The sequence below is a fragment of the Abrus precatorius genome, unplaced genomic scaffold (assembly GCF_003935025.1).
Source record: "Abrus precatorius isolate BTA unplaced genomic scaffold, Abrus_2018 Scaffold7, whole genome shotgun sequence".
Classification (NCBI taxonomy): domain Eukaryota; kingdom Viridiplantae; phylum Streptophyta; class Magnoliopsida; order Fabales; family Fabaceae; genus Abrus; species Abrus precatorius.
Window position 1 is genome coordinate 33,876,137 of NW_020874417.1, and position 14,109 is coordinate 33,890,245.

Consider the following 14,109-nt stretch of genomic DNA (forward strand, 5'->3'; position numbering starts at 1 on the left):
TACCTTTATCTTTATGGAAGCAGCATTGGCTTTCTGATTGGTAACAAAATTGTAACTTTGAAACACTGCCAACAGTCATCCTCTTTGTTTCACAACAGGAAAATATTACCAACCAACAAGAGCACAGAGCTGTAAATCAATCCGGCTCTGGAAATCAAACTGGCATCATTAGAAGTGTAGGGAGCAAAGCTTCCTGCAGGGGTGTTAGTGGTCAAGACAACAACAATCCAGTTATCTTCTGAACCAATACCAATTCCTGTATACTTCGTGTCATTGAGACTATCTGAGTAGAGAGATTTCGTGAAATTAGTAAGAACAAGGCTGGGAACCAAGTCAGGAACACAAGCAGGCATTACAATTCCATCCCTTGTGTTGGAAATAGCCAAGTGGCATTTAGTTAAAAGGTCTGGATAGTTGGAAAACTGAGGCTCTGTGCCTGGTACTGTGTTAGCACCTGTGGTATTTGTACAGGGTTGTTTCTTGAATTGATCAGCTATTTTATCAGCGAGGCAATCAGCATTTTCATTCTTTGTTAGAGCTTTTAAGTTTAACGATGCTCGATACTTGTTGAGACCCTGATAAAGACTATCTTTCTCATCTGCAGGAGAATATAAAGGTAAGTGCAGTCTCAGCAATCATGTCAACTTCAATGGGTATGCGTATGCTCGTGAATGTGCATATGCCAGAAAAAATTGATATGAGAGATTTTCATGTGACAAAATAACCAAAGTTCTTCATTATCATCCCATGGTGCTATTACTGAGTCAACTAACTTTCTAATTGAGTAATAGACTGTTATTCTATATTTTGTATATCCGGTGATGGTTTAAGTAAAGGCATTTGGTGGTAACATCCATAACAACCATGCTTCTATGCTAATGAATTTCAGCCCAGCCAAAGTGTAGCTTCTAAACCAATTCAAATTGCAACTCATCTGATCGCCCAATGTGAATCAAGGGCACAGGGTTCCATGACCTAGCTAGTTTAATGCTTTATAAAGTGAATTTTTTTATGAAGAATAACAGCTATCTTAATGTAAAGGCACCTTTTATTTTTACTTGGACAAGCATTAGAAACCATTGTATGTGGTGCATGAAAATTCAAATTTACCATTTTAACAATCATCTATTGTCGAACAAGGCTTAAGTAGCGTTTAATGCACGGACAAAACAAAATAAAACAGCTTAACCCTGTTCTAATTTTTTATTCTACTTTTAAAATATACCTGATATAAAACATGCAGAAGATATAATCTAGTTCAGCACTCAACGGAAATGATCAAATCATTAAGATCTACAAGTCCACAACAAGCACTTATAATCTCCCTTTAAACTAAGCAATCCCTGATCAGTCTCTCTGCTTATCAGATCTACCTCGAATAGGCTATTGAGGAACATGCAACAATAAATGAAGTGAAGACATCACTCACAACACAAATGACCAAGTTCAACATAATGCAAACTTGAGTCGTAGATTTAATTGAATTGAATGTATAAATAATTCTAAATCCTATTCCAACTATATCCTAAAAATCCTCACTTTTATTAAACGAAGAAAATATTGAATGTATTTTATGCTTTTAATACATTAAATACATCTTTATTTTCATTAATACTTATTTTAATAGAGTATTGGAAATATTAGTACAATGGTGCTGTATAAGTATAACATCAAGTGAAACCCATTTAAGGATAATGAATATTAGCTGATTGATCAAGTAAAGAGAGAGAGAGAGAGCAAGCACTCACCATCGTCACATTTAACTGGATAATTTATCAAGAGAATCGCAACGGAAGAAAGGAGAAGGCAGAAGAGCAGAGAGAAGTTGGAGAACACCATCTTTTGCAGCTGCGTTGTAGCAGAAGGAACGGAATGGTAGCAGCTGAAGAGTAGAGATATAGAGGTAGATAAAGACTCATTCTTCAACAAAAAAGAGGGGCCATTTATTGAATTCTATAAGTGCTGTGTAAACGTAAGTTTTCTTAAGCAGAGTGCTTTACTGTTTCTTCAAGCAGAAGGTAGACTCTGTAGACAGCATACTGACACTGAGGAAGACGTTGCAACGGTAAGGAAAGGTTGCTCATGTTTCAGTATCACATGTCTGTGTTCGGTCTCTTTTTTTGCATGCATTTGTCATAGATGGTATTTCCATTAAGGAAAATATTTGTATTTCCATTAAGGAAAGTATTTGTTCAACATAAATTTTGAAATGGATGTAAATGTAAAAGATAAAAAATAATAAATGATAATTATTTATATGACGATTAATTGGAAGAAATTTTCTTATGTGATGATTAATTACAGTAATTTTATTTTTTCTTAATTTTACAGTTCTCTTGGAATTTCATACGAGATGGACATTATTGTCTCCGAGCAAGAAAGTGTTTTACACGTAAAATGTTTGCTCAACGATTTGGTGCACCGAATAAATTGGGTTGGATGCGATGATGTGTCATCTTTTATACAGTATTTAATATATAATAACTTGTCATGTTTAAGTAATGAATCATCGTTATGTTCTATTTTTCTATTAACTAAATACGATATTTTATTGCTGTTACTAATAATAATAATTAAGAATTAAAAAAAAATCCACTCTTATTACACATTATTCTCTTGTTATCACTTTTTTTTTTTATCGCAATATTTCATTTACTACTTTTTCATTTTTCTCTTCATATCTCATTCCCGGGAGCATATACACCCTCTTGGGTGTGATAAAACTAACGTATTTATATTTTTCTTAAATTTAGAAAATGATTACAACAAAACAAGTTTTAAAAGTAATGAACATTGTTATATTTATAAAGTTTAAATAGATTTTTAATTATTATACATATAACTATATTTATTTTTTTTAAGATTTAAAATAGACCAACAATTGAAAATACTTTGACATTATTATCTAATCATATGTTGGTGTATCAATAAAAAAAATTTAATTTTTTATAATAATTAATTTTAAAGTTATATTTATGGTTTATTTTAATTGTTTGACAATATAAAAAAATTTAACTAAAAACTCTGAATTTAACCTTCTATTTTTGCTAGTTTTGATGTTCATAATTCTTCAGAATAGTTTTTATTACTATTTAGTGATAAAAGACAAAAATTAAATGTCACATCAATGATTATATTTATACGACTTATAATTTAACATGTCTAAATATATGTCATATGAATAGTAAATAATGATAAAAAATATTTTTAAAAAAATAGAATTTATGAATATTAAATTAACAAAAAAACTATAGATTAAATTAAAATAATTATTTATTATTTTATCATTTTTTATGTAATTATTTATGTATTTTTATTTTTACAATTTTTACTTTTTTGCTTGTATTATTCTTTTTAAAGTTCAACATTCCCTGCCATATAATAAAACAACAAAAATTACAAAAAAGAAAAAATAGTCACCAATTAAAAATATTCTGTATTATATTGTATTGGTATTTTTATCATATAATAATGGTGATTCAACACAGTATTTATAAAGCAAATAATTAAAATAAAATATATATTCAGTTATGTAAATATAATTAAGTTTAATTTTATCCTTAATTGTTATAATTTCAATTTTTAAAAAAATCCCTATCAGCACTTATTGATGATATAACATACATGTAAACATGTCACTTCAAAAAATAATTAATATAACAATTAAATACATCCCCCGGGATATAGTGGTGACAAGACTATTTTTAAAATTTACAATGACTAAACCTAAAAATAAAAATGAAAGACTAAAATCTAATTTAATTATATTTACAATTACATTGAGTAAAAATTTATTCAAGTTAACTGTTAAATATTTTTAAAAATGAACAGTGCTATGTTACGTAGCATGGAATAGCCAAAAGAGAAAAAAAATCTATTTCGAGGCATGAGTTTTTTCATATAAATATTTATAGGATTTTTTACACTATAATAGCCTACGCTGAATAGATAGAAAACTATAATTAGTCCAAAATTACAATAGAAGTAAGTGCTTTAAAAAAAACATCAAGCAACTTACTACATAGTAATGGAATGCAGTTATCTTTCATGTTGCAACTTGCAACTTTCAATCCCTTCCTTCCATCATTTTCAGAAAAAGTTTAGATCCACAATAACATAAAGGGTAAAGTAGATATCTTCTGTCGAAATACTCATTTCCCACAAGGCCCATACAATGGTTCAAGAAAAATTGATTGTGCAGTAGACGGAGGTTCTAGGAAACATTTGTATCTGTTTAAGAACATTCTTTTCCCTTCCTAAACCGCCAGAAAATTTCTCATGATTGCATATTATATCCATTCGCAGTAAAACTTCAGCATTTTTAAGCAAACTCTTCATTACTTGCAGTTCCCCATCTGTTCCACAGAATTGACATACCTTAATGAACTTGAGATGAGTTGAGAAACAAGAAGGGACAGGATCCAGTATCCAACTTCCTTCTTCATGATTCCCAGACAAACAGATACCCTACAATTCAAAATAAATTGTCTAATTATATTTAATATCACCACAGATTTAAAACAAACAGCAAACACTTGTGAGGAATCAGGAAAGTTACCGATTGGAAAACAAGTAATTCAAGACGTGGTAATTTTTGGAGGAACTTCGCCAGAGTTCCACATCTGAAATTGATCGCAGTTCCCGGTGGAAGAAATCCAAGACAAGTCAATTTGTACAATAAAGGCATGCAGGCATATAACTCCTTAGAATATGTGAGAACCTAGAACAATAGCACAACATACCATCAGAGACACAAGCAAATTTAAACATTATTATAAATAAAAGTAGCACAGGTTTCAGCCTAATAGTAGGTCACAGACTCACATACCTCAAATGCATAAGGTGTTAGCATTAGTTCTTTCACGGAAGAGATCCCTCTAAGAAGCCTATCAGCTCTATAAGCAACTTCTCTCTGTCTGCTATTCTCTTCAATGTCATTTGTGCCCCACAAGCCCATTAATCCACAACCGAGGGATACAGAGTCATAGATGCAATAGTCATTTCTGAGTGTACCAATGTAGTAAAATGATTTGAGGTTCTCTGCAATAATAAAGAACCGACAATTATCAGGATCTGCAACATTTTCCTTTATATCCAATTTCTTAAGCATGGGAAGAGCTATGGTAACAGCTTTAACATTCCACCAGCTGCATCTATCCAACGTTAGTTCCTCCAAGACAGGCAAGCCAGAAAATAGTCGCTGAGTGGACCGATTGCTAGGAAATACAACATACTGAAGAGTCAAAAACTTCAAATTTGGAAAGTGAATGGAAGATGGAAGCTTGAGCAAAACGTCAGCCATTATAACAACCTTCCTGAGTGTATCACATGTAAATAAGCAGTGAGGCAATTCAAATGGCTCTTCATGAATCTGATGAAGTACAAGAAACAAGTGTTGAACATTGTGCTTTACTGCATCACATACCCACGAATTGATGCGAGGAGCATCAGTAAACACTTTACATGCCAATGCAAAAAGATTGAGATCCAATGGTTTACGAAGTGCAATAACTCTATCCACAAAATCCATGAATAGTGACCTCTTCTGGTTCATATTAGGTGCAAATTCTAAGAAGTCAAGATTGGTGATGGACATCCACTGAGAACGCCATCTTCTAGACAATGCACTTGTTCTGACAGCATCTTTTGTCCTAAGTAAACTTAAAATGCGGTGAATGATTTTGTCAGGTAAATTGCTTATCCTATCCACGTGGCCATCTGCTTTCACTTCATTATTCAGCTTTTGAAAATTGCCCTCGCAAGTTGACAAACCTTCCATCATTTGAAGTATTCCTAATGTACAAATGCATCATCATAAGAATCCAGAAATTCCAACATTTTCTTCTTTTTCTTTTTTATGTTTGACCAGAATAGGACATGAACAAATCAGACGAACAAAATTGGAACCGAATTATTTTCACTATTCCTTGGAGTACCCACGATTCTTCATCTAATCAGTGTCTAAAAGTCTCAACTTTACACCCTCCCCTCATTCAACGGACTCAAAATTCACATTAGCATTTTATGAAGCAAAACCCTAGCGGGTGCAAAACCCCAACATTTGCAAAATAAAAAGGGTAGACTTTATCATCTTAGTACATGATAATCGTTCTAAATTTGATAAGTTTTTAGTGCTATAATGGTATTGCAATCTAATCGAACGAGGTTCACCTCTGCAGTCTGCATACCTCAAATTTACCTCCAGACAGAGATATGGCAAGAATAAAAAATTAAAAATATTTTGTTATAAATTTTTTTTAAAAAAAATTCAAAGATTGAATCGAGGCAATACCGTGGCGGGTAGCTGTTACGCAGTTGAAAGTTCGCTTCCGGCCTCACTCCAAAGCTCCCTCATGTTGAAGAGTTGCCATTATATGATATCTGCCTTCTCACAGAGGCCTAAATTAACTGCTCATTGGGCTTGAAACTTATAACGGTCCCTTTTCATCTTATTTTTAGTTTTTATTTAATTAATAGAATATGATAATTTTATTTATAAATTTATTTTATCTATTTTTAATATAAATTTATTTTTATAAATGAGGTCTGAATTAAAAAAAAAAGAGAGAAAATAGTATAAGTGTATTCAATTTATCTTGTTGTACGGAAAATTTTATTTTATTTTTATCGAAAGTTGTACGTCATTTTTAAAATAGGATGTGTGTCTATTTTATTTTTGTCTATCTTGTTCTTATTTACTTTTCGTAATCTATATTTTTTTTTACTCTATCTTATCCGTCAAACGAGTTTCAGAGAAATACACGTAATTTTTAAAATTTGTTATCAACATTATTTTTAATAAATTCTAATTAAATATATATTTTGTTATTATTATTAAATAAGATTTATTGAGAATCGCAAAATAACATACATCTCATTACTTATTTAATAAATGAAAAAAAAAATCATAGGAAGATGTTCTTTATAAATATTACATGATGTGATGTATCAAAATTTCAGCAAAAGTAAACAACTGACTTCCACTAATCCTGCGTGGTTAGCAATAACATAATTGGTCAATTCACGGCTTTGTGTATTTTTGTATAAATTTTACCATGTTGAATATCGAGATACTGTGATGCATTTTAAGACATTGTGCAAGCTAAAATTTTTACTCTAAATATATCTTTCAATTTTTTTATTTTATTTTTGCAAAAATAACTTCATCAGTAATAATGGTATATCATCATTTTACTATTAAAAATTTTAATTACATTTTTAGTTATTTATTAACCAAAGATCATATATATTTAGTCTATAATTTTAATTATTCAAATTAGATTCTTCATAACAATATATCGTCTAATAATTAACAAAAATATAAGTCAAATTTATAATTGATTTGTACATATTCACAATATATATATATATATATATATATATATATATATATATATGTATGTATATACACATTGTTATATTAAATAATTAAATAAAAAAGTTGTTATATTTCATACGTTTTATTGTTGCTTAAATATTTTACACAAATTTTCCTAACTAAATTCTAAAGAAAAATAATACATCAAACTTCTATTATATTTTTATTAATTTTCGAATGAAATTTCGAAACAAGGTACATATTTAAACAGTTAGGATACCAAGAAAATAAAATACAAAGAATTAAAACTAAAGAAAATAATATTGGACGGAAGCTAAAATCTGACGATCAAAAGTACAATTTAACATTAAAATAGCTTAAAAGGAAGCGAATCACATATGCTATCAATAATTTCAGGAATCAGTCATTTATGCATTCCAATTTGGTATCAAACAATAAGCTATCATTCAGGTTGCAAAAAATAACCACATAGATGGTTTGGGATGCAACAGGCTTCAAAATATATATCAAACCAGAAGGACAAAGCTTTAAATAGTTCAGCAAGTCGACAAAACACTCTAGTCCCTCTATCTTGTTTTTCATCTTCACTTCAAAAATATTTTAAAATTATCTTACAATCCATTGACTCTCGAGGAAATCTTACGATCTGTTTGTACAACTTCTTTAACCTCTTTGATTCCGCAGGAGAGTCAAATTCAAAAGAACTACAATAAATATAAATTTTATCCAAAACTGATGCCTCTTGTAGCAAAAATTTTATCGCATTTAGCTCATCGTCAGATCCAGAAAAGCAATATATCTTGATTGTCTTGAGATTTGTCTTAAAACATACTGGTAATGGATCCATTATATGGTTGTTGTTTGCACAATTTTTAGGCAGAGAGACCCCTCCCTGCATTGTTAATCACAAACTAAATATGAAGAGAATTGTAAGGATACGTAAATAGTACTAAAATTTTGGGTTTGAGAGAAGTTACCAACTTACCATATGAAAGTGAACAACTTGGAGACATGGTGAGTTTCGTAGTATGGTCAACATTGCTTCACAAGACAACCTTATGGGTGATGCTGCTCCAGACACTTCAAGTTCAGCCAAATTACAAAACAAAGGAAGATAACCAAGTAAAGATGCTGTGCTATCGATAGCCTGTAATTGGCATACATGGTCAGAAGATTCAGGAGGGTCTTTGAAACAATTGTAAGAGAATCAAGTTAATAAATGTTTTAATGTTGAGATCAAACCAGAAGAGCAATCTCAGAAATTGAAAGCCTTTCCACATTTGAGAGCGCTTTAAGAAGTTTGAACACAGAATAGCCCACGTCACTTTCCCAATCTTCATCGGAAAAATCCAATGCATGAACTTCAATAGATGCATTAATCACTGAGGTTGAGCTATACAAGAAATAATCATTACAAAAGTGACCATCATAAGAAAATGACTTCAGATTTGTTCCAACTATCACTACATTGCAGCAATTTGAAACATTCTGACCACCTATATCATCATCTTCATCAAACTTATCATCATCCTCTTCTCTCCACTCGGTTATCATCAACTTTTGTAGCACAGGAGAAGAAATACAAACACTTTCAACATTCACCCAATTGCAATTAACTAGAGACAACTCCTCCAGCGATGGGCAACCAGAGAAAAGCCGTTGTGTTGAAGAATAATCAGGGAATGTAATATAAACCAAAGACAAAATCCTAAGACTTTCAAAAAGAATGGAAGAAGGAAGCTTAAAAATATGCTGCATACTTAGTTCAAACTTTGTCAATGTTGCACAAGCAAACAGGTGGTCAGGGAAAACCAATGGTTCCTCTATTCCTTCAAAGGAAAGATTTAATTCTTGAATTTGAGGGTTGATGAAACCACGTAGCCACTCATTAACCTCAGAAGCACCATCACCAACTTTACAAGAAAGGGAGAACTTGGTAAGATTTGAACAATCACAATCTACCAGCAATCTCCTCACAAAGTCAACGAATTGTTGCCTTTTCTCGGGTGCTCCTTCTCTCAATTTAATTTTGGAGATACCCATCCATAGATATTCCCATCTTTTGGATAGTACACTTGTTCGAACTGCTTCTTTGGTGGGAAGGGAGGATATGATAAGCTGGAGAATAGGGTCAGGTAGATCACATATCCTGATACCGCTCTCATTCTTTCCCTCTCTGTCGTGAGGATTTCTGTGTTTCTTGTTACTAATCAAAGAACTGGCATCCATGCTTGAAATGGCTACCCTATTGCACATTACACATTATCAAAGCAGAATAAAATATGAAAACATTAATCAGTAAGACTTAGCTAAACTAAATTCCCATTACTTAGCTGAACAAAGAGTAACGGGTTTTAGACCATAACTTTCTAAGCAAAACTAATTCAGAAACATGACAGTAATAAACACAAACTTGGTGTATCTGTATGAATTTGTTGCTCAACCAAACCTAAGGCATTAATTTGTTTCCCAGGCATCACTTTTGGCCCATTTCCCAGTCTTGTGCTGGGAAGGAGGAAAAAGGCTAAAACTTGAAACCCTTACACGCCCCTTCACTCCAACATTAGCGAAGCCATGGGTTTCAGACCATAACTCTTCGCAAATTCACTTTTTTAAATGGGTTTAAGATAAAAAAAATTTCTACAAATAATGGGCATCATGACTCTGACATTGTAGTAACAATCACGAACAAGGCAAAAATTAAGAAACACAAAAATATCAGTGAAAATGGAAAAACAAATTGAAGGTAGGAAAATAAAGATCAAAGTATGGCAAAGAAGAAAGGCGAAGATGATTCCACGCACCTCGTCTTGGCGCCACTCCCACACAACAACTGTCCCCTCCTTGACTCCTTGTTCTGCTCAAGTGGGAAAACGTGTATTATAATAATATGCATTTAAAAAACAACGTTTTTATAATATTTTAAAAAATCTTATAAAAAAAATTTCCTCTAAAATAATTGACTATTAATTATATACTTCGTTAAAAAATACAGAGAACGATGTTGATTAGTGCTTGATGTAACTGACTCTTAATTTTAGGATATTTTCTAAATTTGATGAAGTGTGAATTAATTGGGTCAATTACGAGCCATTTAGGCGAGTGAACCCAAAATTCTTAAATAACTCTCTATTGAAGAACCAAAAAAAATAAAAAATTCTAGCGATGAGTTAAACATTATTGTACGCAACTGTTTGTAAGTTTAATTTAAGGAGAAAAAAAAGAGGAGAGGCTTTTTAAAAATTTACCTTTATTTGAAAATTACTAAAAAGCAGGGGAAAACGAGAAAAATTTAAAATCACTCAAACACATAAGCTTTTAATTTTAAAAAAGTAATGCATTATTTTTTTAAAATTATATTTAAATACACTAAGAGTATAGTTTTTTATATTATCACTTAATTATGAATTGTTATATCAACAATAATGATTAATTTTTATTTTATAATAATTGTTATATCAATGACTACCATTTTTAATTGATTCACAGTTTCAAAATTAAACTATAAAATGACTTTGTTTATAAGTTTAATTATAAAAACAAGGAGAGGAAAGGGTTTTTTTGTTTTTTACTTAACAAGTTACCTTATTTTAAAAAATACTACAAGAAGTAGGGGAGAAATAAACAAATAATTTAAAAACACCTAAAATCTCTCTCATACAACTTTCGAATTTCCTTAATTTAAAAGCTTTTTAATAAAAAACAATATCCAAGATAGGAGAGGGACGTAACCCACTCCCCCCTTCTCAACGGCCAAACAAAACCTATAAAATCCAAGTAAAAATTAAACACAATTCATTTATGAGACAATTTGCAACCCGTACAACACCTCATATCCTTTTTATTTTTTAGTAAATTAAATGGCTCATCACTTATTCAAATTTTTTATCTGACAAGAAAAACAAATCAATAAGTTTCCAATTACCAAAGAATTTGGCCGAAGTATGCCAATTGATTTGTTAAAATTCTTAGACCGCTCTACTTCTTCATATCATGTTTCTTATCTTTAGAAATGTTAATCTTTAAACTCTAACAAGATAGAGTGACTAAATTAAATTAAACTTTATATGGGAAAGTATTTAGAAAAGTTTATAAATCTCAATATTTTTTAAACTTGTTTCGATAACGCTCATAAAAAATTCCCTTTAAACACACTACTTTTAACTTATTCTAATAAATTTTATAATTAAATTTACAGCATACATCCGTATGTAATAAAAACTAATTTAATAAAGGAGCATTTAGACGAAATTTTAAACAACTTATAAAAACAATGTATAACTTTCATGAGCTTTTTTAAACATATTTTAATTATTAAAACAAACACTTTTAATTTATTTTAATAAATTTCATTATTGAATTTATAACATAAGTCTTAATACAATAAAAACTTGCTATATAAATGCTCAATTCAACTGTATATCCAGCCACGTTCTATAATTAGGTTGATTATCCAATCCAAATGCATAAACTTAAAAGCATTTGACCAGTGCTTAGCTTTCAGTACAGCCAAAATCGAGGATGATCAACCGAATCCCACTAATCATACCACATCAGGTAAAAAGCAGGGGAGCCTTTTACCTAAATCGAGAGAATATAAACTGGGGATGGAGGAAAATGAACTAACATTTTCAACATTGCACTCTCTCCTACTAACCTATTGAGGTCCTCTCATCAGACCGGGATCGAATCATAGGGATTTTAACAGCCTTAAGCGAACTTCAATTCAAACTCAAAAAAAAAAAAAATCAATATTACAAAATTAAGTTGAAAGAATTACGGGGAGGAGAGTTAAGGCACATGATTACAACAGTCTCTTAGAAGAGCGTAAAATATTCATGAAATAAGGATGGCACGAATTTCAGTTTAATATAACAAAAAAATAAAAGCACAAGTTTTATAATGATTTAAAAACACGTTTTAATTGCTTGTAAAGCCTACGGCCCGAAAGTAACAAGATTTTGATAACCATGTAAAGAACATGAAGCACATCTGTTTCCTGTCATTGATAATTTGATATCACTAGAAAACTAGCAAATTTTTCATTACAACTGATGAGTCTGTCAAAAACTGAAATCAGGTGCGATCCTCACACAAAAACTTGCCTAGTAGAAGAAACCCAGCACTTTACCACCGACATTCTTTCTCCTAGCCTCTTCATGATCCATGATACCAGCAGAGGTAGTCAAGACAATATACCCAAACTGCATGATTTTGTGTAATCAATGGGTATCCATGGTTAGGGCCACTGAAAAAACAAAACTAATACAACACGAGAGAGTAACAGAGAACATAAAGTTCAATAGTTTGTCCAGCGATACCAACTTCAACAAGTTCAGTTCGCATCTATGTAAAAAAATTAAATCAACCCTTTTGGTCTTTTAATAATATTTTCAACACTGAGAGTTTGTACAGTAAAAGTAATCAGCAATTATTAACTAGTGTATGTTCTTTTATAGCAGAGTCAAATGACCAGAAGATGTAACTCATAAAAATGAGAAAAAAACGAAGACAAGAAGCCCTTTAGGCTAACCTGTCTTGAGGGAAGCAGTCTTGCAGTCCAACCTTCTATCTCTTTGACACCCACATCAAAGCGGGGACTAATAACACCACATTTGTTCAATCTACCATTCAATTCTACCACAATTTTGCCACCCCTGTGATCATCGACATATTCGAAGTCCCCGATGTATCCTTGAACCACCAGAGTATACCAGATCAAGGCAAAATTAAACATCTAGGTGTGAATAAAAATAGGTTGAGGCACAGTAATGGAAAAAAGATTGAAAAATACCATGCTTCTGCATCACCAAAAGGAATTTTATAATCACTTTGGAGGATGGCCTAATCATGACCTGGCGCTTCCCCCTTTTCTCGGCATTGTACATGCTCTTGAGAGCATCATTCAAGACACTAACCCTCACCATAGTTACTGTAACAAATTTTAATAAATATCAACCATTACTAAGAAACTTACACAAAGCAACGCTGACAACTGCACATAAAAAGGGATAAACAAAAACTTCTATAATATAATGGATCATCTAAAGTGACCTTATCATTAAAGTGGGATACATCCAATCATACAACCAAAAATTTTCCCTTCCTCGCTTAGCCTAACGCGAGAAACACATCGTTTAATCAATAATCTTAATTGAATAGGAATTGCAACAAGTCCATATTAGCTATTGCTCCTAAATGGATACCCAAAGACAATTTTATAAATATGGGTTTTTCCAATTGAGTACCACAGAACACAATACAACACCCAGACAGTGGAACACAATTCTAATTCTTAAAGGGGGTTGTTCTGGATTCGCTCATTATCAATCGTAAATTGCAAAATAACAAGGAAAATATAACGAAGCAAGGAAACCCTAGAAGCCCATCCAATAAATGGAAACACGATGTGCTAAGCAGACTTTACCAAGCGCAGAGAAACTGTGAGGGGTGCGGCAACTGCACTGCCCTTACGCTGAGGAGAAAGCACACGATGAATAGTGTTTGTTGCTTGGAGGAGACACTTCTAATAAAACAACCATGTGTATTCTTTTAGGGTTTTGAATTTGTTTTCCGTTTTTGGTCCATGGGGATTTTTTTTAAAAATTTTTTTGGTCGAGGGGGTTTTTAAGTCTGTAGTGGATAGGATTTTGATTTCAGAAACATCAGATTCGGAGCTTCTTTATTGGATAATTTTTACTGCTTTTTTTTTAAAGGACCATTCATGTTGGGTTTCTTATTTAAGATTTATTTAAAAGCATTTATAAATA

At 31.5% G+C, this 14,109-nt stretch overlaps 4 protein-coding genes across 7 annotated transcripts; all 4 read right to left on the minus strand.

Annotated features, from left to right (window-relative positions):
• Positions 1-57: 57 nt before the first annotated feature.
• LOC113871352 (uncharacterized GPI-anchored protein At3g06035-like) lies at positions 58-1,927 on the minus strand. The gene is made up of 2 exons (XM_027508423.1): positions 1,749-1,927; positions 58-598 (listed from the first exon to the last, which is right to left on the minus strand). The coding sequence occupies exons 1-2, from the start codon at positions 1,837-1,839 to the stop codon at positions 90-92; spliced, it is 600 nt and encodes a 199-aa protein (XP_027364224.1). The 5' UTR covers positions 1,840-1,927; the 3' UTR covers positions 58-89.
• A 1,929-nt stretch (positions 1,928-3,856) lies between these two features.
• LOC113873440 (F-box/LRR-repeat protein At3g26922-like) lies at positions 3,857-6,401 on the minus strand. Of its 2 annotated transcripts, XM_027511553.1 has the most exons (4): positions 6,293-6,401; positions 4,829-5,793; positions 4,559-4,720; positions 3,926-4,467 (listed from the first exon to the last, which is right to left on the minus strand). In XM_027511553.1, the coding sequence occupies exons 2-4, from the start codon at positions 5,780-5,782 to the stop codon at positions 4,180-4,182; spliced, it is 1,404 nt and encodes a 467-aa protein (XP_027367354.1). In that variant the 5' UTR covers positions 5,783-5,793; positions 6,293-6,401; the 3' UTR covers positions 3,926-4,179. The 2 variants fall into 2 exon arrangements, with proteins under 2 accessions (XP_027367353.1, XP_027367354.1); XM_027511552.1 differs by having other exon boundaries at positions 3,857-4,467; positions 4,829-6,401.
• Positions 6,402-7,662: 1,261 nt separating this feature from the next.
• LOC113872777 (F-box/LRR-repeat protein At3g26922-like) lies at positions 7,663-10,187 on the minus strand. 3 transcript variants are annotated; one of them, XM_027510592.1, is made up of 4 exons: positions 10,144-10,187; positions 8,582-9,584; positions 8,325-8,486; positions 7,821-8,231 (listed from the first exon to the last, which is right to left on the minus strand). In XM_027510592.1, exons 2-4 carry the CDS (start codon positions 9,566-9,568, stop codon positions 7,929-7,931), a joined length of 1,452 nt encoding a protein of 483 aa, XP_027366393.1. In that variant the 5' UTR covers positions 9,569-9,584; positions 10,144-10,187; the 3' UTR covers positions 7,821-7,928. The 3 variants fall into 3 exon arrangements, with proteins under 3 accessions (XP_027366392.1, XP_027366394.1, XP_027366393.1); XM_027510591.1 differs by lacking the exon at positions 10,144-10,187 and having other exon boundaries at positions 7,663-8,231; positions 8,582-10,068; XM_027510593.1 differs by lacking the exon at positions 10,144-10,187 and having other exon boundaries at positions 7,664-8,250; positions 8,582-10,068.
• A 2,257-nt stretch (positions 10,188-12,444) lies between these two features.
• Positions 12,445-13,901, minus strand: LOC113872834 (40S ribosomal protein S15a-1-like). Its single transcript, XM_027510673.1, has 4 exons — positions 13,767-13,901; positions 13,134-13,271; positions 12,873-13,033; positions 12,445-12,543 (listed from the first exon to the last, which is right to left on the minus strand). Exons 2-4 carry the CDS (start codon positions 13,264-13,266, stop codon positions 12,445-12,447), a joined length of 393 nt encoding a protein of 130 aa, XP_027366474.1. The 5' UTR covers positions 13,267-13,271; positions 13,767-13,901.
• Between the last annotated feature and the right edge of the window lie 208 nt (positions 13,902-14,109).